This window comes from Girardinichthys multiradiatus, chromosome 20, assembly GCF_021462225.1.
Source record: "Girardinichthys multiradiatus isolate DD_20200921_A chromosome 20, DD_fGirMul_XY1, whole genome shotgun sequence".
Lineage (NCBI taxonomy): Eukaryota > Metazoa > Chordata > Actinopteri > Cyprinodontiformes > Goodeidae > Girardinichthys > Girardinichthys multiradiatus.
The window spans coordinates 43,645,575-43,668,685 of record NC_061812.1 but is presented as its reverse complement, the minus strand read 5'-3'; the positions used below and the strand labels follow the sequence as shown (position 1 = coordinate 43,668,685).

The following is a 23,111-nucleotide window of genomic DNA, read 5'->3' as shown; positions in this document are numbered from 1 at the left end:
AGTCTCCTGAATGCTGAGAAAGCTGGGAAAGCTGAGATACTTGATCAGAGAGAAGTTAAAAAAGAACTCTGACCTACTTATAGAAAAATCATTGAAGAGTCAGAGATCTTGCTCGGGTGGGAGAATCCGTCAACAGGACAACTGTTAGTCATGCACTCTTCAAATCAGAGCATCCTATTGTAGGAGACACAGCATGCAGTTTCACGCAGCAAACATGTGGAAGAACGTGTTCTGGTCAAATGAGACCGGAGTGGAACTTTTTGGTTTATATGAAAAAAACACGGGCTGTAAAATGATCACCGCTCATCACCTTCAAGACACTATGCCTTGATTGAAACATATGGTGGTGGCAGCATCATGCTGTGGAAAGCTGTTTAGAGTCGATAGAGAGATAGGTGCGTCTCAAGGCAATCATGCAGAAAACCTGTTAGAGGCTGCAAAGCACTAGAGACTGGCATACAGGTTCACCTTCTGGTGGGACAACACCACCAAAACATACAGAAAGAAGTACAATGGATGAATTTAGATCAAACTACAGGTCCTTCTCAAAAAATTAGCATATTGTGATAAAGTTCATTATTTTCCATAATGTCATGATGAAAATTTAACATTCATATATTTTAGATTCATTGCACACTAACTGAAATATTTCAGGTCTTTTATTGTCTTAATACGGATGATTTTGGCATACAGCTCATGAAAACCAAAAATTCCTATCTCACAAAATTAGCATATTATTAAAAGGGTCTCTAAACGAGCTATGAACCTAATCATCTGAATCAACGAGTTAACTCTAAACACCTGCAAAAGATTCCTGAGGCCTTTAAAACTCCCAGCCTGGTTCATCACTCAAAACCCCAATCATGGGTAAGACTGCCGACCTGACTGCTGTCCAGAAGGCCACTATTGACACCCTCAAGCAAGAGGGTAAGACACAGAAAGAAATTTCTGAACAAATAGGCTGTTCCCAGAGTGCTGTATCAAGGCACCTCAGTGGGAAGTCTGTGGGAAGGAAAAAGTGTGGCAGAAAATGCTGCACAACGAGAAGAGGTGACCGGACCCTGAGGAAGATTGTGGAGAAGGGCCGATTCCAGACCTTGGGGGACCTGCGGAAGCAGTGGACTGAGTCTGGAGTAGAAACATCCAGAGCCACCGTGCTCAGGCGTGTGCAGGAAATGGGCTACAGGTGCCGCATTCCCCAGACCTGGGCTACAGAGAAGCAGCACTGGACTGTTGCTCAGTGGTCCAAAGTACTTTTTTCGGATGAAAGCAAATTCTGCATGTCATTCGGAAATCAAGGTGCCAGAGTCTGGAGGAAGACTGGGGAGAAGGAAATGCCAAAATGCCAGAAGTCCAGTGTCAAGTACCCACAGTCAGTGATGGTCTGGGGTGCCGTGTCAGCTGCTGGTGTTGGTCCACTGTGTTTTATCAAGGGCAGGGTCAATGCAGCTAGCTATCAGGAGATTTTGGAGCACTTCATGCTTCCATCTGCTGAAAAGCTTTATGGAGATGAAGATTTCATTTTTCAGCACGACCTGGCACCTGCTCACAGTGCCAAAACCACTGGTAAATGGTTTACTGTCCTTGGTATCACTGTGCTCAATTGGCCTGCCAACTCTCCTGACCTGAACCCCATAGAGAATCTGTGGGATATTGTGAAGAGAACGTTGAGAGACTCAAGACCCAACAGTCTGGATGAGCTAAAGGCCGCTATCGAAGCATCCTGGGCCTCCATAAGACCTCAGCAGTGCCACAGGTTGATTGCCTCCATGCCACGCCGCATTGAAGCAGTCATTTCTGCCAAAGGATTCCCGACCAAGTATCGAGTGTATAACTGTACATGATTATTTGAAGGTTGACGTTTTTTGTATTAAAAACACTTTTCTTTTATTGGTCGGATGAAATATGCTAATTTTGTGAGATAGGAATTTTGGGTTTTCATGAGCTGTATGCCAAAATCATCCGTATTAAGACAATAAAAGACCTGAAATATTTCAGTTAGTGTGCAATGAATCTAAAATATATGAATGTTAAATTTTCATCATGACATTATGGAAAATAATGAACTTTATCACAATATGCTAATTTTTTGAGAAGGACCTGTATTTACATGTGTTAGAATGGCCCAGTCAAAGGTCACTTAAAGGGTTCAGTCTCCATCAATTCTGCGAAGAAAAATGGACAAAAATGTCTCTAGATGTGCAAAGTTGGTAGAAAGATTTTGTTTACCAGAATGTTTCCAATTTAAAACAGTTTAATCAGTTCTCTTGAGCCAGAATCGATGTGCAGCGCCGGTGCAGAGTGCAACTATTCCTTTAGTTTTCCACAAACGGAGAAAATGATACAGTCTTGCCGTTGGAAAAAAAAGGCGAAATCTTGCAAGCATATGTGCTTTGGCCTCATATGATCTGAGTTCTTCTTACGACAGAGCTGCCCATGTATAATCCCATGTTTTAAATGAGAACCAAATGTTAATTTAAGCTTTTCTTCACTGTTCATGTGCTGTTTATTTGGATTGCTCTGGAATGCCCCTGGACAATGCCAACCGGCTCAGTAGAGGTTGGCAAAAGCCGTTTCTCTTTCCCTCAGTGAGTTGTTGGCCACATCATGAGGCTATTTATATGGTTGATTGGAAGAAGGGCCTAGCAGTTTGGCTTGTTGGATAATGTTGGGACAAGGCATATGTTGGAATAGTAGAAGTGGAGTCTTTGTGGTTCTGCAGACGTTAAGTATTTGTGGCAACTCGGACATCCAAACCATTTCAAATCACACATGCAATGTGCAGGTGTCAGTTATGTGACCTTTGCACACACTCAGACAGGTTTTTAGCTTCTCTACTTTTAATGCAAGATGATAGTTGCATATTAACCACCAAGCTTGGTCAGAACTGGTTACAGAGCAAAGGTTTAAGGTTGACTGTATGCTTTTAGAAACAAACTGTGCAACCACAAGTCCTGCTGTCTTTTGACACACCAACCTAGAGGCATCCTTTTTTGCCAAGAAGTGAAACCCTGGTTCTCATATCAGCAGAACAAGTACTGACAGCCTACAGGACTGCTGCTTTGTTGTTACCTTAACGTTTAGAAATCTAATGTGCAATTCAGACACTCAAGCGCATTGCACTTGACTTTTAACAGTGATGAACTCCTGGCACCTGTTGTTAATGTGTCACCCACACCCCAAGCATACATGTATCCTCGTTTTGCGTGGCAAACCATTAAAAATATTGTTTGAATTTTGTTGCACAGCTTGCAAAACTGTATAATAGAGCTTGCACATGTTTTCATTGACCTAACAATCGATTATCAGTTTTCCCCCTTTTTGTGACATTGATGGTGTGTGAGATGCAGCTCCATCTCTTGCTCTGTCTGTGACCTGTTGAGCTGCTCTGTGCTTGGATGTCCCCAGTTGTCCCGGGAGAGGTGAACCACTAGTGATTAAATGTTATCATGTTTATAGCAAAGACGCTTATGAAGGTTTTTCTGCAAGTCTTGTCCACAGACATCCATTGTTCCAGTCACTTCCATAATCACAGGTGTATAAAATCAAACATTTAGGTAAGTATGAATAGGGGTGATGTGAAAGAACAGGTCACTCCCTGCAGTTCAGTGAATTCTACCGTGGCACCAGCTGTGCAGTAAGTTCAGACAGGATATTTTCCCTATCTAAATATTCCACAGTCAACCGTTAGTGGTATTTTGACAAAGTGGAAGTGATTAGTAATGGGCCACGACTTTGTGCCGAAATCGACACTAAGTCAACTTTCTGCAGACTCAATAGCTACCGTCCTCCAAGCTTCTTGTGGTCTTCAGATAACAGGAATAATGAGGAGAGAGCTTCATGGCATGGGTTTTTATGGTCCAACAACTGCATCCAAACTTTGTCATCATGTGCAATGCAAAGCATCAGATGCAGATATGCTGCCTTTGGGCTCTAGAGCAGTGGAGATGTGTTCCTTGGACTGACGAATGAAGCCTTTCAGTCTGAAAAACCTGTCTGGGTCCGGCAGTTGCCAGGAGAACGGCACTTGTCTGCCTACATTGTGACAAATGTGACGTTTAATGCCTAGAGCTTATAGAGTAGGGCTGTATTTATGAAGCAGACCTCAGCCCCAATGGTAAAAGAAACTCTTAATGCTTAATATGATTGTTAAAATAATAAATATTTCGATATAATCAATACAAAAAAAAATTTATTACACTCATTTGTGTCCAAGTGGTGTAAACTGACCCTTTCTCATTTGATCAAACTGTTGCACCTTCTCCGGCAGCAGTGCTGCAATAACAGAGAAACTAAGCATTTCCACTCCTTGCAGCCTCATCTGACCAAAACAATGAGCAACTTACTATTTGCTTATTAAGATATTAAACAATTGACCCACTAGGTGTATTTTTATCAGTTTCTACCAAAATCAGAAATGGTTCTGATATCAAGGTTGACACACGGGTTCTTTGTCTCCTATGTCTCAAATGAGTCACTTCTTACCAAGGAACTCTTCTTGAAACATATGGATCAAATTACCCCGCAGCATGCTGGGATTTCCCTCTCATCTCGTACCTTGGCTTTTATGTATGGAACAATGACTGCGAGCCTTTAGATGGATGCTGTGTCTGCCAGAACCTGGTGCGTGTTGTCATCCTCTGTACTGAGTTCAAATAACACTGTTTTTCCATTTGCCTGTGTTCCTGGGCCCAGGGAAAGCATGCATCCTCAAATGCCTGCTGGAAATCCACAAAGTCTTCAGAGAGAATGACCCGGCCTACATTCTGAACGATCTATACATCACAGACTACTGCATCTGGATCCAGAGGGTCAAGTAAGTTCAACCAGGCCCACAAATCCACGCTCAGCTTATAGAACACCATCTTGAGGGAATTACCTTCAGAGCTGTGGGAAGTGCCACTCAGCTCCCACAAAACATCAGTGATTTAGATGAGAGGTCTAGCTGAATGATTTGTCCCAGCAGGGATGGTTCAGCAGGGATGGTTCAAGAGTGCAAACAATTCAGTTTATTTCTGTTTCCTTGTGTGGCAAAAGAAGCATTGCTGAGTCCTAAAAGAGCTATCTTCTTTAAACTTACACAACAATACCCAGAACAGGATCGGTTGTGGAGTTGTGGAGAAGATTGAGGAAGGATTAGATTCTAAAACGATATCCTTAGCTTTGAACATCCTATCCATCATCAGAAAATGGATGGAGTATGGCAGGGGCAAGGAGACCATTATTCATGGAATCAGCCAAGAGACTAATGGTTACTCTGGAGGAGCTCCAGGGATCTGGTGGAAAAATCTTTCGGAGGCACAGCAAATATGTGGCGGAAGGTGCTCTGTTCAGATGGCATGAAAACTAATACTGAACCCTGAACACACCATCCCCATCGTGAAACACAATGGTGGCAGCATTACGCCGTGGGGATGGTCGTCTTCATTGGGAATAAGGAAGCTGGCCAGAGTTGATCAGAATGTTGAAGGAGCTAAATACAAGCAATTCTGGAAGAAACCCCGTTAGAGATGGTAGAATGTTCAAGACTCTTCGGAGGCTCATCTTCCAATAGGAACATGACACTAAACATGCAGCCAGAGCTTCAAAGGGTTCATTGAGATCAATACATGTTCATGTGTTGAAATGGCTCAGTCAAAGGGCAGATCTTCATCTAGTCGAGAATCTGTGACAAGACTGAATCTCTATCCAATCTTGGAAAGAAGAATGGTTAAAATAGACAATCTGTAGATGTGTCAAGCAAAAGACTTTCAGCTTTAATTGCAGCCAATGTGGTTCCACAAAGAATTGACTCGGAGAGGGATGAATACAAAAGCACACCAGCTTTTCATTTTGTTTTGTTTCAGTTTTTGTTTGTAAAGAATTCTGAAAATCATGCATTAGTTTCCTTCTACTTTACAATTATGCGCTACTCTGTGTTGTTCTGTCCCATAAAATCCCAATAAACACTTTGACGTTTGGGGTCGTAATGTGACAAAATGTGAAAAAGTCCTGGGTGTACGAATACTTTTGCAGGGTGGTGTAGTTCTGCAAGCCTAACATCTAGAAACCACACTTTGTTCTGGGATGATACAGGTCCAGCAGCTCTCTTCCTTCTCACAGTTCACATTTAAACGTTACTTACCCATTTTAAACGTGAGCCTGCGAGCACATTTCTCAGTAATGAGCTCTGTTTTACTCTTGGCCAAAGTTCAGCCGAGTGGTGTGCTCATCTGGAAAAAAGCCCAGTTGAAAAAATGTGCGCCTGATTTTGTAGGCCCGGCGCCCAGATGCAGACACGATAACAGGTCCACAGGGATTTAGTGCAACCCTCCACCCCCATCAAGACTTTTCCAGCTCAAGTCTTCAGTTCTGCTCTGAAAATGCTTCAAATGCTGGAATGCAAGAAATCAGCAGCAGGGTTTAGGGTTGATGTGATGGGTTTATGCGCTCAAGGTAGTCATGTGGATTTTAAGATTGGTAATTAATATTTGTGAATATTTCCAGAGCCTACAGCTGTGAACCAGGCTTTGTCACCATGTAAAATGAATCTGCCTGAGAAACTCCTGTTCATGCACGAGTTGAAAATTGTTTTTGCATGAGCAGAAACAATTTACACAGTTTGACAGTTGCACAAACACATGAAATATGTAGTTTGTTTGTAAACATCTGTTTACAGGTAAACAGAACACAGTGCATGTAGCACTCAAATTTCAAAGTTCCCACACTGGAACTTCTGACCCTGTTTGTTTTTCTTATTTTCTCTTACCTCAGATTGGGTGGAGTTTGAAAACAAATTAAACCGTCCAATCAGAGGGCAGAGTTGTCGAGGTCGGATCAAAGATAAGCGCATGAGATTTACTGTGACTCATTGGGATTATAATGTATGTATGTATTGTAAAAGGAAAAGCGTAAGGATTTAACAGGCTTTAGCTGCTTTCTGCTTTCAAGGTTTTAAAAAGTCACAACTAACCATAAATTTAAACAGTTTTTAGTTTTAATGCATTTGTTTGACCTGCTTATCAACAGGAAAATTAGAAAGTTCTGGTTAGGGGTAGATTGATCAGAGAATCACTGGGTTGAGGCAAGTAGAACCATTTTATTCTGACTGGATAGCGATTTGTTGCAGAGTTGGAACTTCATGGTCAATTTAAGATAAAAAAAACTGGACTTTTAGCTTCTAAATGAAGGAATTTTTAAAGATGACTTTTACACACATTTCTCCCTTTTTTGTCTTTAAGCAGAAGCTCATAAAAACACTTTTGAATTATTTGTTGATGTATGAATAGAAATACGTTCCACACAATCACTGCCCTGAATTTCCCTGGAAGATTTATTCCACTCAGGTCCTGAGCTTGATTTATAACCTGGAATCATTTTTTGAATGTTCATTTACAACCTTAAAATGACTCTAACATCAGCCCATACCCTTTTTTCCTCTAGATAGAGACAGAAAACACACAGACATGCACACACATCGTGCTCTTCTGTAAGCATATGGAGCAGCTGAAGCTCCGTCAGCTCACAGAAAAAGTCAATCAGTTTCTTATCTGCTGTGGGGCACCGACCGGAGCGCCGCTGCTCCTCCTCGCTCGTTCTGCCTGCCGTACTCTGGAACTTAATGTCAGCTTGACATGCTGACTCCATCTATGCTCCACATCGATTATTAAATGGATTAGCTCTTTCTCTGGCACCCCCAAGCGTGGATCCTATTGTTAAATCTCTCTTTGATAGAGACAGTTTTTACTATCAGCCCTTATAGGCTGTCATGTCGGGGAAAAAGACATCCAGGTTAAAGTGCTTCTATCACCTTCAGCCACTTGAGAGAGACTCCAAGCTTGACTGCCTCTTTTCCTCCTTTAGGATGCGTACTCTGGCTCACACTGAGTGGAGATTTCACACAATCTGCTCTTGTGGTTTAATGTGCTGCAGCATTGTTGCGGAAGGAGCCGGCAGTTAAAAATCTGCTGGCTTCTTCTACCTCTTCTGAGGTTGACAGCAGCCATCATTTCCTTTGACTAACCTCCGCTAGTACGCATGTCGCCTGTGCCGTCTGACAGCTTTGATGACAGATCATGTTGGCATTGTTTTCTTCACTGCGACATATTCCCCCGAGTGAGATTAGTCCTCCTCCGTGCTTCTTGGTGACATGAGACGCAATAGATCCCTGGTTGTATGATGCCTCTATCCTGTCATTGCCCCCCGCCTACAAAGCAGAAGTGATCATCTGCGCATGATGGACGTGCGATTAATGGATGTTTACTCGCTGCGGGGGCGGTTTGATTTATCTAATCTCCCAAGCATTTCTCCTTCTAAAGTTCCACCGACTGCCAGGATGTCTGTCTCAGATTTACAGCCTTGTAAAGACTTCATGATTTAAGACCACAGGGCAGGGGATCTTTCTTACTCTCACACTGTGAGTGAGAGCAGAATTCAAGTGTGTGACCTTCGGGAAAATTGTGCTTCACACCAACACCATGATTTTTGCTTTTTCTGCTGAAGTGGTCCTTGTTTCAGACCTTAGCTCCCCCTTGCTTTTTTGGACGCTCTTCAGACTTCCTCTCTATGAGCTTGTTTAATCATAATTATATCAGCATCATCTTCAAATACACCAGCTTCCTCTTGACTTAATTAGATCCGGCGTGTCATTTTGAAGGCCAAAGACCCCTGCAGAGGGGCTGGACAGCAAGCAGGACAACCCCCCACCCTCCTTTCCAATTTTGTCTCACTTTTTAACCCCCTTTATCTAAATGCTTGGAGTCATGCCAGCGAATATTTACAGCAACCTGCACAGAAAGCCTTTAAGCCCAGTGTCGTGTTACAGTGCTTTACTTCAAACAACAGGTGGGGGTCTTTTCTCCTCTTTGGTTCAGTCCCAACCACACATGCACCTTTTTAATTGGGTCAGTTAGAATCTGAATAAAGGAATGAAAGTGACATGCAGATCGTTTGTTCAATAGTTTGGCTAAAACGATAATTTATGCTTTGAAAAAGTATTCATGTGCTTTTGAACTACTTCAGATTTTGTCATGCTTTTACCACAAACTTTCATGTGCATGCGTCCACAGTCCCCACAGAATGATGCTGCCACCACCATGTATCAATAAGGGAATGGTTTGTTCAGTATGATGTGCCGTGTCCTTTTTCCAATGCAAGTAGTGTTGCATGTAGGTTTAATTTTGGTCTCATCTCACCAGAGCACCATCTTACCATGTTTGTTTTGTCCACTAAATGGTTTCTGGCAAACGTAAAACAGGACTTCTTGTGACTTTATCTCAACAATGGCTTTCCATTTGCCACTCTCTCATCAAGGCCAGATCTATGGAGAACACAATTAATATAAAAAATTAATTCTCTACCTGAGCTGTGAATCCCTGCAGCTGCTCTGAAGTTACCATGGGTCTCTGGGATGCTTATCTGATCAATGCTCTCCTTGCCTAACTGGTCAGGTTGGGTGGACAGCCGTGTCTTGGTAGGTCTGCAGTTTTATGACCTAACCCTGCATTAAACATCACAGTTTTATTCTTGATCTGTCTGTTGTGTTCCTTGGTTTTTGTGATGATTGTTTACTAATGTTCTCTAGCAAACCTCTGAGGCCTTCATAGTTCAGCTGGATTTGCGCTGAGATTAAATGACACATGTTTACTAATCCTGTCCTGTGACTTCTGAAGACAGTTCTTTGAACAAGTTTTTATTTAGGGGTATCAAAGTAAAGGAAGCTGATTGGAAATTTTTACCACCCTTTTCCAAATGCTATGTACAGGTCCTTCTCAAAATATTAGCATATTGTGATAAAGTTCATTATTTTCCATAATGTCATGATGAAAATTTAACATTCATATATTTTAGATTCATTGCACACTAACTGAAATATTTCAGGTCTTTTATTGTCTTAATACGGATGATTTTGGCATACACCTCATGAAAACCCAAAATTCCTATCTCACAAAATTAGCATATCATTAAAAGGGTCTCTAAACGAGCTATGAACCTAATCATCTGAATCAACGAGTTAACTCTAAACACCTGCAAAAGATTCATAAGGCCTTTAAAACTCCCAGCCTGGTTCATCACTCAAAACCCCAATCATGGGTAAGACTGCCGACCTGACTGCTGTCCAGAAGGCCACTATTGACACCCTCAAGCAAGAGGGTAAGACACGGAAAGAAATTTCTGAACGAATAGGCTGTTCCCAGAGTGCTGTATCAAGGCACCTCAGTGGGAAGTCTGTGGGAAGGAAAAAGTGTGGCAGAAAACGCTGCACAACGAGAAGAGGTGACCGGACCCTGAGGAAGATTGTGGAGAAGGGCCGATTCCAGACCTTGGGGGACCTGCGGAAGCAGTGGACTGAGTCTGGAGTAGAAACATCCAGAGCCACCGTGCACAGGCGTGTGCAGGAAATGGGCTACAGGTGCCGCATTCCCCAGGTCAAGCCACTTTTGAACCAGAAACAGCGGCAGAAGCGCCTGATCTGGGCTACAGAGAAGCAGCACTGGACTGTTGCTCAGTGGTCCAAAGTACTTTTTTCGGATGAAAGCAAATTCTGCATGTCATTCGGAAATCAAGGTGCCAGAGTCTGGAGGAAGACTGGGAAGAAGGAAATGCCAAAATGCCAGAAGTCCAGTGTCAAGTACCCACAGTCAGTGATGGTCTGGGGTGCCGTGTCAGCTGCTGGTGTTGGTCCACTGTGTTTTATCAAGGGCAGGGTCAATGCAGCTAGCTATCAGGAGATTTTGGAGCACTTCATGCTTCCATCTGCTGAAAAGCTTTATGGAGATGAAGATTTCATTTTTCAGCACGACCTGGCACCTGCTCACAGTGCCAAAACCACTGGTAAATGGTTTACTGACCATGGTATCACTGTGCTCAATTGGCCTGCCAACTCTCCTGACCTGAACCCCATAGAGAATCTGTGGGATATTGTGAAGAGAACGTTGAGAGACTCAAGACCCAACACTCTGGATGAGCTAAAGGCCGCTATCGAAGCATCCTGGGCCTCCATAAGACCTCAGCAGTGCCACAGGCTGATTGCCTCCATGCCACGCCGCATTGAAGCAGTCATTTCTGCCAAAGGATTCCCGACCAAGTATTGAGTGCATAACTGTACATGATTATTTGAAGGTTGACGTTTTTTGTATTAAAAACACTTTTCTTTTATTGGTCGGATGAAATATGCTAATTTTGTGAGATAGGAATTTTGGGTTTTCATGAGCTGTATGCCACAATCATCCGTATTAAGACAATAAAAGACCTGAAATATTTCAGTTATTGTGCAATGAATCTAAAATATATGAATGTTAAATTTTCATCATGACATTATGGAAAATAATGAACTTTATCACAATATGCTAATATTTTGAGAAGGACCTGTATACTTTTGCTTAGTCATTTAAAATCCTATTAAAATGCTTTGAATTTGTGATTTTAACATGTTGAATAATAATAATAATAATGTTCCCATTCACATAATTGTGAATGGGAAATGTGAGATCAACATTCGCCAATGTTCTTTGTTTTTCGCTGTAGATAAGGAGTGCATGCAAAGCAAGCATAGTGTGCAGCACCACATGACACAACACAGGACTCTGCTAAAATAGACCTGCAGACATTCTTTTTCTTCAAGCCAGATCTTTCTTTTCTGTAGGATATAGCAGCCCTCTGCGGTTCTCCATAATGACCCCCCCCCATCCATTCACCGAGTTGCCGGCGGTTTTGTCAAGCTGCTCGCCCACAGGGAAAAGCATCTGCAGCTTTAATAGCCGGGAGCCTCTGAGGGCAATGAGATCAAGCATTGGGGTCAGTGTGTTAGCTAAAGCCTGCGGTCAAACGCCTTGAGAGCACTTGAGCACACTGTTAACATCCGTCCCCTGCTCTGCTAAGCACGGACTGTAGATTCATCCCAGCAGACACCTCTTTGTCATTGAAAAAAATAAACCACCTGCAGTGGTTTGTAAAAAAGTTTATCGAAACCTTTTAGCAACTAAGATTTTCTTTAGTTCTTTTCTAGCAATAAGCTACAATGGACCTTGATAAGCCACCTTCTGGTCAATTTGATGTAAATATTCCCCCGCTGCAAAGAAGTACGCCCTCATTGAATTGTAGGGTTAAATAGATCACCTAGGTTCTTTACCGGATAAAAATTATACAACAGATTGCACCATGTCATTATTTATTGAATAAAATATAAGCTCATAGAAGCTTCTTTACACTGTTGCTTCTGTTTAGAGTTTGCTGTCATTTCTACCCAGCTTCGTAAGGTCTCATCACAGCATTTCAATCAGGCGAAGTTCTGGACTTTAACTAAGCCTTTGCAAAACGCTGTTTGGGCCAATCCTCTGCTTTTGAACAGATAGCCTTACATTTGACTCTAGAATACTTTTCTGTACGAAGGAGTTCTTGGTCTACTCAATGACTATAAGAAGTCCAGATTCTGTGGCAACAAGATGAGCTCAAATCATCACCTCTCTACCTCCATGCTTCATAGTATGTATGAGGTGTTTGTACTGAACTGCTGTGGTTTGTTGTTACCAAACATGATGCTGGGTATTATGGATGTTTGAGGGGCGCCTCACTTATCCCCGGTGAAACACGAAACAATGTTCAACAGGGTGTGAATACTTTTGCAAAGCAGTCCCAATTGCAAGGGAATCAGCCAGGGTGCAGATAAGTGCCAGGTCAGGGGCTCATTATAAAATATTGTTTTTAGCAGTTAGAAATGGTGTGTTACTTAAATTTGGAAGAAATTACCAACTGTTCCCTTTCTAAAAGTCAGGTTGTTTACAGGCTTTCATGTTCTCTGAAGACTGTATCGTTCAGGTTTTACATCAGCGACCCATCATGACAGATGTGTTCAGGGCTTATCCTCTCAAGGTTCAAACAAGGTATTAAATCCTCCTTCGAAGAGTAGGATCCAGCCCAAGTGTCATTCATAACGTGACGCCAAGACGTATGTTGAGAATGGGCAGCAACAGGCTGCATCACTCAGCTGTCAAATGGCCATCCTGGCTGCTTTGAAAAAGATAATGGAGCTGCTCTATCTGATGTTAGCCTGAGCAGTGATGGAAATCCTGATGGGTCCTGCTGGGAGGAACAAAGCTCCCATGTCACTAATCTAACAGAGATGAGTAGTGCAGATTTCCTCTCAGCATGAGGCCACTGCAGATTTTGTCTTGAATACATGTTTAGTTTAAACACAGACAAATGGGCCCGCATATTTCGTTCCTCTTATGTTTGGAGTGCACTCCAGTTAATACAATTTATTTTAATGTTGGGGTTTTTTCGGTCTTTTCAGCTCCAGAGGCTGTTGTTTAGAGACGGATGCCTTTTAAACTAGTGCATCAAACACTGTTCATGCTGTAACATTGAGAAACAAATAGTAGCAGGGTTGAAACTGAAGAGAATGCGAGAAAATAACTGGTATAAGCAGATACCTAAGAGCTTTACATAGTTTGCAGTAAATATCACCAGTATAACCCGAAAAGTAAAGTGTCAGACAGAAAAAAAAACTGTAAAAGTTTTCAGGGCTTTGGCTTTTCTGGGTTCAAACAACTAACTAAAACAGGTTTAAATCAATTTAAGCCTGTTGTGGTTGCCCTGACCCAGATGACTGCAAAGGCATTCTGCAGATTTATGAAAACTATGCAGGATGTTAGAAAAAAGCCTTTATGATCTGCTTTATAATGAAAGAGATGATAGAGATGAATATAGCAGGAAATTTTGACAAAGCAGTTTGAGGATATGGCCACAGGACCAAAGTCTAATAATTTACCTCAGCAGCACTGGTTGTAATGGAGTGCTGCCCACATCACCCCTACATCTACCCTACTCGCCAAATCGGCTCATTTAAAATTTACACCAATTTGTTTTATCCACCGGCTGCTAGGCCAGACACGGCCCAGTTTTTGTTCTGCAGGACTCACAATGAGCAGGATGGTAAGGGAAGTGAAAAAGTTCCTCACATCTCACTCACTGTTGGATTACTGCAGCAGGGAGTAGCATCTTGGGGTCGCAAAAGCCTCCATGGCAACTAGTAGAAGCTATTCACATGCCAACCGGTTATTTGGAGATGCCAGGGAAAAAAAGTCTTTCCAAACAAACATTTTTCTGAACCGTGCAACTGTTGGCTTCAGTTCTGTGAGACTAAGATGGTGCTTTTCAGCAATAAACAATAAACCCTCTCTTCCAAAGGCCCTGAGGAACCTTGTTGGAATGCATGGTACCATGAACTCTTTGCACTACCAGGACATTTTAGATACGGATCTAGCAGGCTATACTTGTAAACTAAAAATAAGTTGTAATTGGATCAGGATAATGATCAAGACAAAGACATAGTTTACCAAGTAAAAAATCAACCTTCCTCCATGTCCATCTGAATACCTAATAATCCATCCGTCCGTCCGCGTCCGTCCGTCAGTCAGTGTGTAGATCAAACACAGTGTCTTTAGTTTACTTTGCTGATATTTGAAGACCGTTGTTGTTGCCTTCTGGTTTTCCAGGACTGGATCTCGGGGGCATCAGTCTCATCAGAAACGCCCAGATGCAACCAGACCTCCAGCCCCTCTGCGGGAAGCCTGAGGCGTTCCCAGGGCAGCCGATAAACATATACCCCTTTTCCACTGGCTGTATTTAATTATTTATTCATTTTTTTTAACACAGATTACTCTTATGTGACAATGTCACACAGTAACATTAACAGCGGCACAGCGCACTACACTGACGGCTGGAGGTGGGGCCATAGCTCCAGCCGCCAGTGAGTCCATAAAACATAATGGGTTTGGTGCCAAGTAGAATGAGACCGAGCGGAGTGGAGCCATGCAACCTAAGTAGAACGAATGGAATGGGGGCAATTGTCCCTCCAGCGTGTCCTGAGCCATCCCCTGGGGCTCCTCCTGGTAGCGTCTAGGGGGCATCCTGAACAGATGCCCAAGCCACTTCAACTGACTCCTCTTGATGTGGAGGAGCAGTGGCTCTACTCCGAGCTCCTCTCGGATGGCCACGCTCCTCACTCTATCTCTAAGGGAGTGCCCGGCAACCCTGAGGAGAAAGACAAATTCATCCGTTTTCATCCGGGATCTCAATCTTTCGGTCATGACCCAAAGTTAATGCCCATAGGCCATTAACTAGGTAGGAACGTCGACCGACCAGTACATGAAGAGCTTCGCCTTTCTGCTTAGCTCTCTCTTCACCGCAACAGACCAGCACATGGCATGAAAAGCAATATTATATTGAAAAGAATGATTCCTATAGTCAAATCCATTATCCGTTCACAAAATACCACACTGAGCCGGCATCACACAGTTGATTGAACCCTGTCTTATTGTCTCAAGGGAACAGTAACTCTTTACAGAGGCAGCTGTGAAACTGAACTCAAACAATGTCTCGTTGAATAAAGTCATCTGTGTTTCTCATATCTGGAATGCTTATCAGTGTCTGGGGCCACTCCAGTATTCAGTCACACTGAAGGATCGCATCTCCCAGTCGTCAGCCTTTATCCCCTTCAGCCATTGAATGAAGCCTTCACGAGACTCTCCAAGGGACTCCGGTGCTTATATTACACAGATTTATACATCTAAGGACAAGCTTTATCTGACATGTTTTCAAAAGCACGGGCTCACTGAATGAGCTGCTCTCGGAGCGAACACAAGCCGGATGAGAGAAATGTAAGACTGTAATTTAGCTCGACTTTACAGACACAGGCAGCACATATACACAAGGACACTCTCTCTTCCCATTCTTACACAAAGACTTTGGCAGATGGAGGCGTCTTTGTCTCGGCAGAACTTTTCCAACCTAGAAAAAACCTTCCCTCCACTGTTTAATGAAGGCGAGCCACAACAGCGGTGGAGTAATGACCGGATTGTGTACAACATTATCCCTCCCCCCCCCAGATGGAGCCTTTGTATCCACCGCAAGCAGAGCTTCTCCCACCACAGAGCAAGGGAGGGAAGAGAAAACAAGCGCCCCTCTCCAACGCTAACTCAATAATGACTTCCCATGGGGGAAAGAGAATACAGGGCTGTGTTTGATGTGGCTGTACTGCAGGAGGCCCCTGTGCCCCAGCTTCACTGTTGGATGCCCCCACGTGGGTTTTATAGAGCCTGGGATATAAATAGGATTCTTTTAGGATCCCTGACTCATCATCTTCATCAGCGAAGGTCACTATTATGTCTCAGTGTCCGCCATTAACGTTCTGAAAACACAACTCTACACGACAGGGTTTAGGGTTCTCAGCTGCAGGGATTTTCTGTCTCCAGTGAATGCAGGGATTTTTATTTGAACATGTGAGTCACCTCTTCAACACCTGAGGAACTGAAGGTGGAGCGTTTTCTATCCCCCAGTGCATTTCTTTATCATTTAATTCCTAATTTGTCTCTGGAATTACATAGTTAGTGATGTGTTTATGTGACACTACACATATAGGAAAATAAGCTTGTCCAAGCCATTAATGATGGGACTGATGAGTCGCCAGTAACTTCCTCACTGGATTTCTAACCATATGCAAATAAATTTCACAGGGTGTGCTTGTCAAACGAATGTATCACTTTCCAAGCTTTTGATTTTCCAAGAAAGAGGTTGTTTTAAAAAAGAAATAAAAATTTGGCTATCCAGTTACAGCCACAGCTTCTCGGTGTGACAGATGTAATCAGAGGCCGTGCACTAACATATCAAGAGTTGAGTTTTTTCAAACACTCCTATAGAGGTCATTCAAAAATGCCTTGGTATGGACATCCCACTACCAAATGTCTGCTATCATTCTTTGCTTAGTAAGTTGGTGATTAAAAAAAACTGATGGTGAGACTTAAGAAAAGGAGAATCCATTACCTTGATGTTTGGAATGTGTCTGAAGGACTTGCACTAAATTAACGTTTAGTTCAGAAAGTCATCAGACTTTTTATGGGATGGTTTTTTTAAAGTGAAATTTATGAAAGTACAGATCCATTCCCTTCAATGTTAAGCATGTCATCTGCATACACAGCAGTAAAAACCAGTCCAACATCCAAATTGTCCATAGTCTCTTCAAATATTTCTTCCACATTTTCTATGAAATGTTAGTGTATGCAAGAACAGAGTGTGTTCTGGCCCACTGCCCCCGCCTCCTATTTGCTTTCTTCTCCTTTTTCACTGTTCAAGAAGGAAGGTGTTTTCAAAAGATACAGAGAAGAATAAGATCTGTTTACACAGTCCTACTTAGGTCTCAAATGAATGTGCAACCTCTACGTGCTTCTTCCACAAACACCATTCACCAGAACAGGGGCCTCATTAGGACTGCACTGTAATGAGGAGCCACCCCAGTGCTCAGCAGTGGGTTAATTGGGCCAAAGAGGGGAAGAGGGGTAGAGTGTGTTCATATGAATGGCAGTAGAAAGGGTGGCCCGTCCACACACGCAAACACACACACTCACTCCAGCTCGACTCTCGCACACTTTCTCCAACCTTGAATGGACACAGCCTGAATGGAGGTGACCCTCAGAAGTCGCCCCCAGTAATCACCAGGGCAATGGGGGCGGCACACAAGCCCTAACCACACCAGGGGGACGAATTGCAACCACTTCAAGTTTTGGCAGCTCAGCGGACTTTCCCAGCGTGAATAATGCGCAGGCGGGACCCTCCACACAATGCGATGCCTTTACGAAAACAGGGTCCCTCTAGGAGGACATTCATCAACAGCAACACCTTGCGCCTCGAGCGGTCAGCTGTATCGTCCATGGTGACACAACTGTAAAGCTGAAGTGACAGGACAGGAACTTTGTTTAATGAACTACCTAATGAGGGCATTCTCCTAATCCTAATCTCTGGGGACACTCACAAGTGGTGCTGCAGCCTGGAGTCACTCTGTCCGGACTTCTATTGACTATATCGCAGTCAGACTATGCTCTACTGCAGTCTTTTCAGCTGTTTTCCAGCTTTCATTCTGCAGGATCCATTCAGACTAATGGCTTGTTTCGATAATGGTTGATGGACCTTTTTCTATCTGGCACATGTGACACACTCAGGGGACCCAGTAATAGATACTGCATCTACCCCCTGAACTTTTTCACATTCACATTATCTCACAACCAAAAGCTTCCGTGTGTTTTATTGGGATTCTATGTGATGGGCCAACAGATAGACGTCATTATTGTGGATGGGAAAGGATATATTCCTTTCAAATGTTTTTATGAATACTAACCTTAAAGGGTGGTGCGTATATGTATTTAACTCCCCAGAATCAACACATTGCAGGACCACTTTTGGGGTATATTTCTATTAGAAACTGAAATTTTTGCCTGCTTTTTTAAGCTTCATCTTTAAAATTGGGTGGTGTCTGTGCAGAGCAAGTTTTATCCCCTAAATGTATCTCCACAGCATGATGCTGCCACCACCATGGTTCACTTTGAGATTGTGTATTAGTTTTCCTCCACACAAAAGTCGCATTGGGATCATCCTTTTGTTCCATCCAGACACAGATTAGGGGGGGATTGAAGTTCACCTACCAATGTTAAGGTTCTGATACCCCTTAAGGTATTAATAAAGCCATAAACCCTAAGACATGTAGAGGGTAATATGTGATTGCTGAATTGATCTGAACTATTGTAATATCACAAAAACAGAGACTGGAGCAGCACGAGTGTGCCAGTGCGCACAGAGCAGAGTAATTGAATGATCTTCTCTGTACATCTGATCTGATCTAGTTGGTCAGCAGAGTCTGATGCAGATACTAACATGCAGAGGATGGCATTTGAAGCACCGAATGTATTTGGGCAACCTGCATGAGGACCAAGCCAGATATAATTTTCCACCCATATCTCATGCATATGTCTCAGGTGAATGCTGTGAGTTCTAAGCCATGTCTCCTTGGTTTCTTAATTCTAGCTCCATACTCTGAAAGCACACGCTGCTCACAATCTCCTTTTTATTGACTTAAATAAAGTAGTCCATATTGGGCGCTTTGTGGTTGGCACATTTATTGGTAAACAATTGTCAAATAATGTAGGCTAAAAAGTTCTTTTTTGATCTCTTACCAGAGCACCTTCTTTTTCCCGCAAGACTTATGTTTTTTCAGCAATCGCTTTCTCCCAAAAAAGTTAGTTGAGTGCACAACTAATCGTCCTGTCAGCAGATTCTCCCACCTGAGCTGTGGATCTCTGCAGTTCCTCCAGAGTTAGCATGGGCCTCTTGGCTGCTTTTCTGATTTTATTTAGCAGTATCAAAGCAAGGGGAGCTGAATATATTGGCACGCCACCCTTTTCACGTCTTCATTAGTAAAACAAATGATATGGCTAGAGTTTTAGCCGGTCTATTGGGGTGACAGTGACTCAGGTGCTAGATGCTAGGTTTCTCTTGTAACACGTGGGTTGCCGGTTCGAACCCCAGCTCCGTCAGTCTTAGTTGTTGTGTCCTTGGGCAAGACACTTCACCCACCTTACCTGCTGATGCTGGTCAGAGGGCTTGGTGGTGCTGATTGTATGGCAGCCCCACTTCTGCCAGTCTGCCCCAGGGCAGCTGTGGCTACTTGGTAGTTTACCACGGTTTGTGAATGTGTGTATGAATGGTTGGATGACTGATTGTAGAGTAAAGCATCTGGGATCTTCGGACTTGATAAAGCACCATACAGGTGCAGGACATTTACCATCTACCAATGGTCTCTGCACATCCAAAGATCCACTGGGTCGGGTGTTGGACCCAACATGGCGAAAGAGGAAATGGATCCGCACTCTAAGTGGGCCTCCTATCAATGCTTTATAATACTCAATTCAATTCAGTTTTATTTATATAGCGCCAATTCACAACACATGTTGTCTCAAGGCACTTCACAGCTGTCAGGTACATACATTCCAATTAGTCCTAACCATTGAACAGTGCAGTCAGATTCAGTTATTTATTCAAATTGGATAAAAAGTTTTTCTGTCTAAGGAAACCCAGCAGATTACATCGGGTCAGAGACTTGTAGCAGTCACTCCTCCCAGATGAGCATGTAGAGACAGTGGACAGTCACTGGCGTTGACTTTGCAGCAATCCCTCATACTGAGCATGTATGTAGCGACAGTGGAGAGGAAAATCAGGAAGAAACCTCCAGCAGAACCAGGCTCAGTGTGAGCGGCCATCTGGGGGTTTGAGAGAACAGAGCAGAGACATAAAGAGAACAAAGAAGCACTGATCCAGGAGTCCTTTCTATGGGAAGGAAAAGTAAATGTTAATGGATGTAGCTCCTTTAGTCGTTTCACCTAGAAAGAAAGAACAGATAAACTCTGAGCCAGTTTTCAAGGTTAGAGTCTGAAAGAGAGCACATAGAGTTAGTCACAGTAAAAGCTCAGTCAATTGCTATGTCTAGGAGCGAGAAAGGGTTAAACACTAAAAGACAGGGCCAAGTGGATCATCGGTAGAGGGTGAGCATTAAGTTGTTGCCAGCAGAAGCTTGGATGATGCCCCTCTCCAGAAAGGTGTCACAGGTAGACGCAGAGTCAGGCCAGGTGTAGCTTCTAGGAAGAAAAAAGAGAGAGAACATAAAGTTAAAAACTGAAATAACAGCGAATAATGCAAAATTGGAGAGTAGTGTGAGAATGTAGCGAAGAGGGTGAAAGTGGTCGTTATGTCCTCCAGCAGCCTAAGCCTATAGCAGCATAACCATACAGATAGTTTCAGTTCATATTATTTAGTTAAACTGCGCTTATTTACAACAATGTCGTCTCAAGGGACCCCACAGAGGGTCCCACTGATGGTCATTGTTATACTAAAAACCACAACGATTGGGATTCCTCCCTTTGTCAGACTGATTATAACCATTGGAAAAGAGAAGGGGTCATACAGGTAGCAGAAATGGGGTGTGTGTTTGCACCTCAACCATAACTGAGCCGGTTTAGGCTAAACCTGACTCCCCCTTACTCCATCCAACAGGGAGGGAGCCTTCCTCCCTCCCTGATAAACTAAGCCACTAACTATAAGCTTTATCAAAAAGGAAAGTTTTAAGCCTAGTCTTAAAAGTAGACGGACTAAAGCTGGGAGCTGGTTCCACAGGAGAGGAGCCTGATAACTAAAGGATCCACCTCCCATTCTACTTCTAGAGACTCTAGGAACCACCAGTAAACCTGCAGTCTGAGAACAAAGTGCTCTGTTAGGAACGTATGGAACAATCAGATCTCTGATGTATGATGGAGCTAGATCATTAAGGGCTTCATATGTGAGGAGGAGAATTTTAAATTCTATTCTGGATTTAACAAGAAGCCAATAAAGGGAAGCTAAAATAGGAGAAATATGATCTCTCTTTTTAATTTTCATCAGAACTCTTGCTGCAGCATTTTGAATCAGCTGAAGGCTTTTAACTACATTTTGTGGGCATCCTGATAGTAAAGAATTACAATAGTCCAGCCTTGAAGTAACAAATGCATGGACTAGTTTTTCAGCGTCACTCCTGGATAATGTGTTCCTGTAATACTTCCAGAACACACCGTACCTCCTCCCACTTCAATGCCATGCTGTACTTTGTGTTGCATCTGTCACACAAAATCCTAATAAAACACGCAGACATTTGTAGCTGTGGCACGACAGAATGTGGAAAAGTTGTGTAAATCTTTTTGCAAACCACTGTGACATAGTAAACTTAAAAATGTGAAAATTGCATCTTGAAAGGTGTGAAGTGATGCTATCAGCCTCCACGAGTGCAGCCATTGGTTCCATCTCTCTTTTTGTTGGAGCCCCTAACATCTGCTTTAACCTCCCTGTATGCAGAGGTACATGTGTGTACGTGTTTTTCAGAGCAGGGGGAGGGGGGACTCTGCCTCTGCCTGTTTTATCCCTTGCCGTTTCTTATCACCTCTCGCAGAGTGAGTGGCGGTTAGAGGAAGAAAAGATCCCCTTGTATCAACAGAGCTCATCTTCTTACATTATTAAACATCCATATTTCCATATTTCATTGAGTCCCTGCCGCCCCTGCAAATCACAGGCTAGTTAGCATTCATACGAGAATGGGATTTGCGTAATGGGTATTAGATTTGTAGATGGTTATCCTGTGGCTATGTCTTTAGTGCGCGGAGCCAGTTGATAAGTCAGCCACCATGCTTCTCTGAGCGCGGCAACGCAGATCAGTTTGTAGTTGGATGTCTTTTTCTTCCCCCTCTGTGTTGACGTACAGCAGCTTCAAACATTTCTTTGCTGTTTTAAAACTTTTGTCCCCTTTTCCTTGTTCATTGCAGGTCCAAGAAGGTGATGGAACTGGCCACCGTGCTGCAAAACGCCTCGCTTCAGAAGAAAGATTTGGAGCTGGAGCTTGATGAACTTGAAAGCGCAGCGAGAATGGTGGTGGAGGAAGAGCAGCAAGCCTCCAGTGACAGCAGTAGCAGCGCTTCCAGTGACAGCAGCAGCAGTGACTCATCCAGCGGGAGTGAGGAGTCTGAAACTGAAGGACAAGGCTGCTTTGAATTCAAGCAGGGAGGAGGAGGAAGAGAGGCATGTAAAGACAACCCCTCACAGCCCTCCTCTTTCACCTCTCCCATCCCCCACACATCCTCAAGTGTGCTCTTCCCATCGGAAAATAGGAAAGCGGATGCCCCTCGCTCAGCCTCACAGGGCTGCCAACAGCTGATCCAGGAGCTGGAGGAACAGATGACAGAGGAGCTGAGGATCTCTGCAGACAGCAGCTCCGAAGCAGAGACGCGGTATTCACTGATGAGTGAAGCTGCAGCGGATGCAGAGGAACCATCTGGGAGGAGCAGCAGCAGTGGTGGGACTTTGTTAGAGCCAAATCCTTGCACAAACCCTCTGCTCATTGTTCAGACACACCAAGATCGAGACTTCATTAGTTAGATACAAAGTGATATGGAATTTTGTACCGTTCTTGTAAAGAACATTATTTGTAATCAATTCGTCCACATTTTTAAATTGTTTTTATTATACAAACTTTTGATTTAATAGTAATAATCTAAAAATTTAATTTAGCATACATGTCAGACTTTATTTGCTTAGATTTAGAGATGCAACTGTGGCTTATTTCCGATCTTCTGTGTTTGTAAAACTTTGTCCTGTTGATACCAAATTTAGCTGATTCCAGTCTTCTAGGTAGATACGAAGATTTGTTGATGAATTTGGACTCTTCTGGTAAAGGGTTTAAAAATTTGTCAGTTTGTTTCAATTTCTTTCATGTCTTTGGGATTTATTTC

The 23,111-nt window shown here is 43.1% G+C and overlaps 1 protein-coding gene across 3 annotated transcripts in view; it reads left to right on the top strand.

Annotated features, from left to right (window-relative positions):
* shq1 (SHQ1, H/ACA ribonucleoprotein assembly factor) overlaps positions 1-23,067 on the top strand; it is a 48,438-nt gene extending 25,371 nt beyond the window's left edge. For all 3 annotated transcript variants that reach the window (XM_047348678.1, XM_047348679.1, XM_047348677.1), the window contains exons 11-12: positions 4,696-4,816; positions 22,149-23,067. In XM_047348678.1, the coding sequence (XP_047204634.1) occupies positions 4,696-4,816; positions 22,149-22,758 (731 nt within the window). In that variant the 3' untranslated portion in view covers positions 22,759-23,067. The remainder of the gene's footprint in view (positions 1-4,695; positions 4,817-22,148) is intronic.
* Positions 23,068-23,111: the final 44 nt, after the last annotated feature.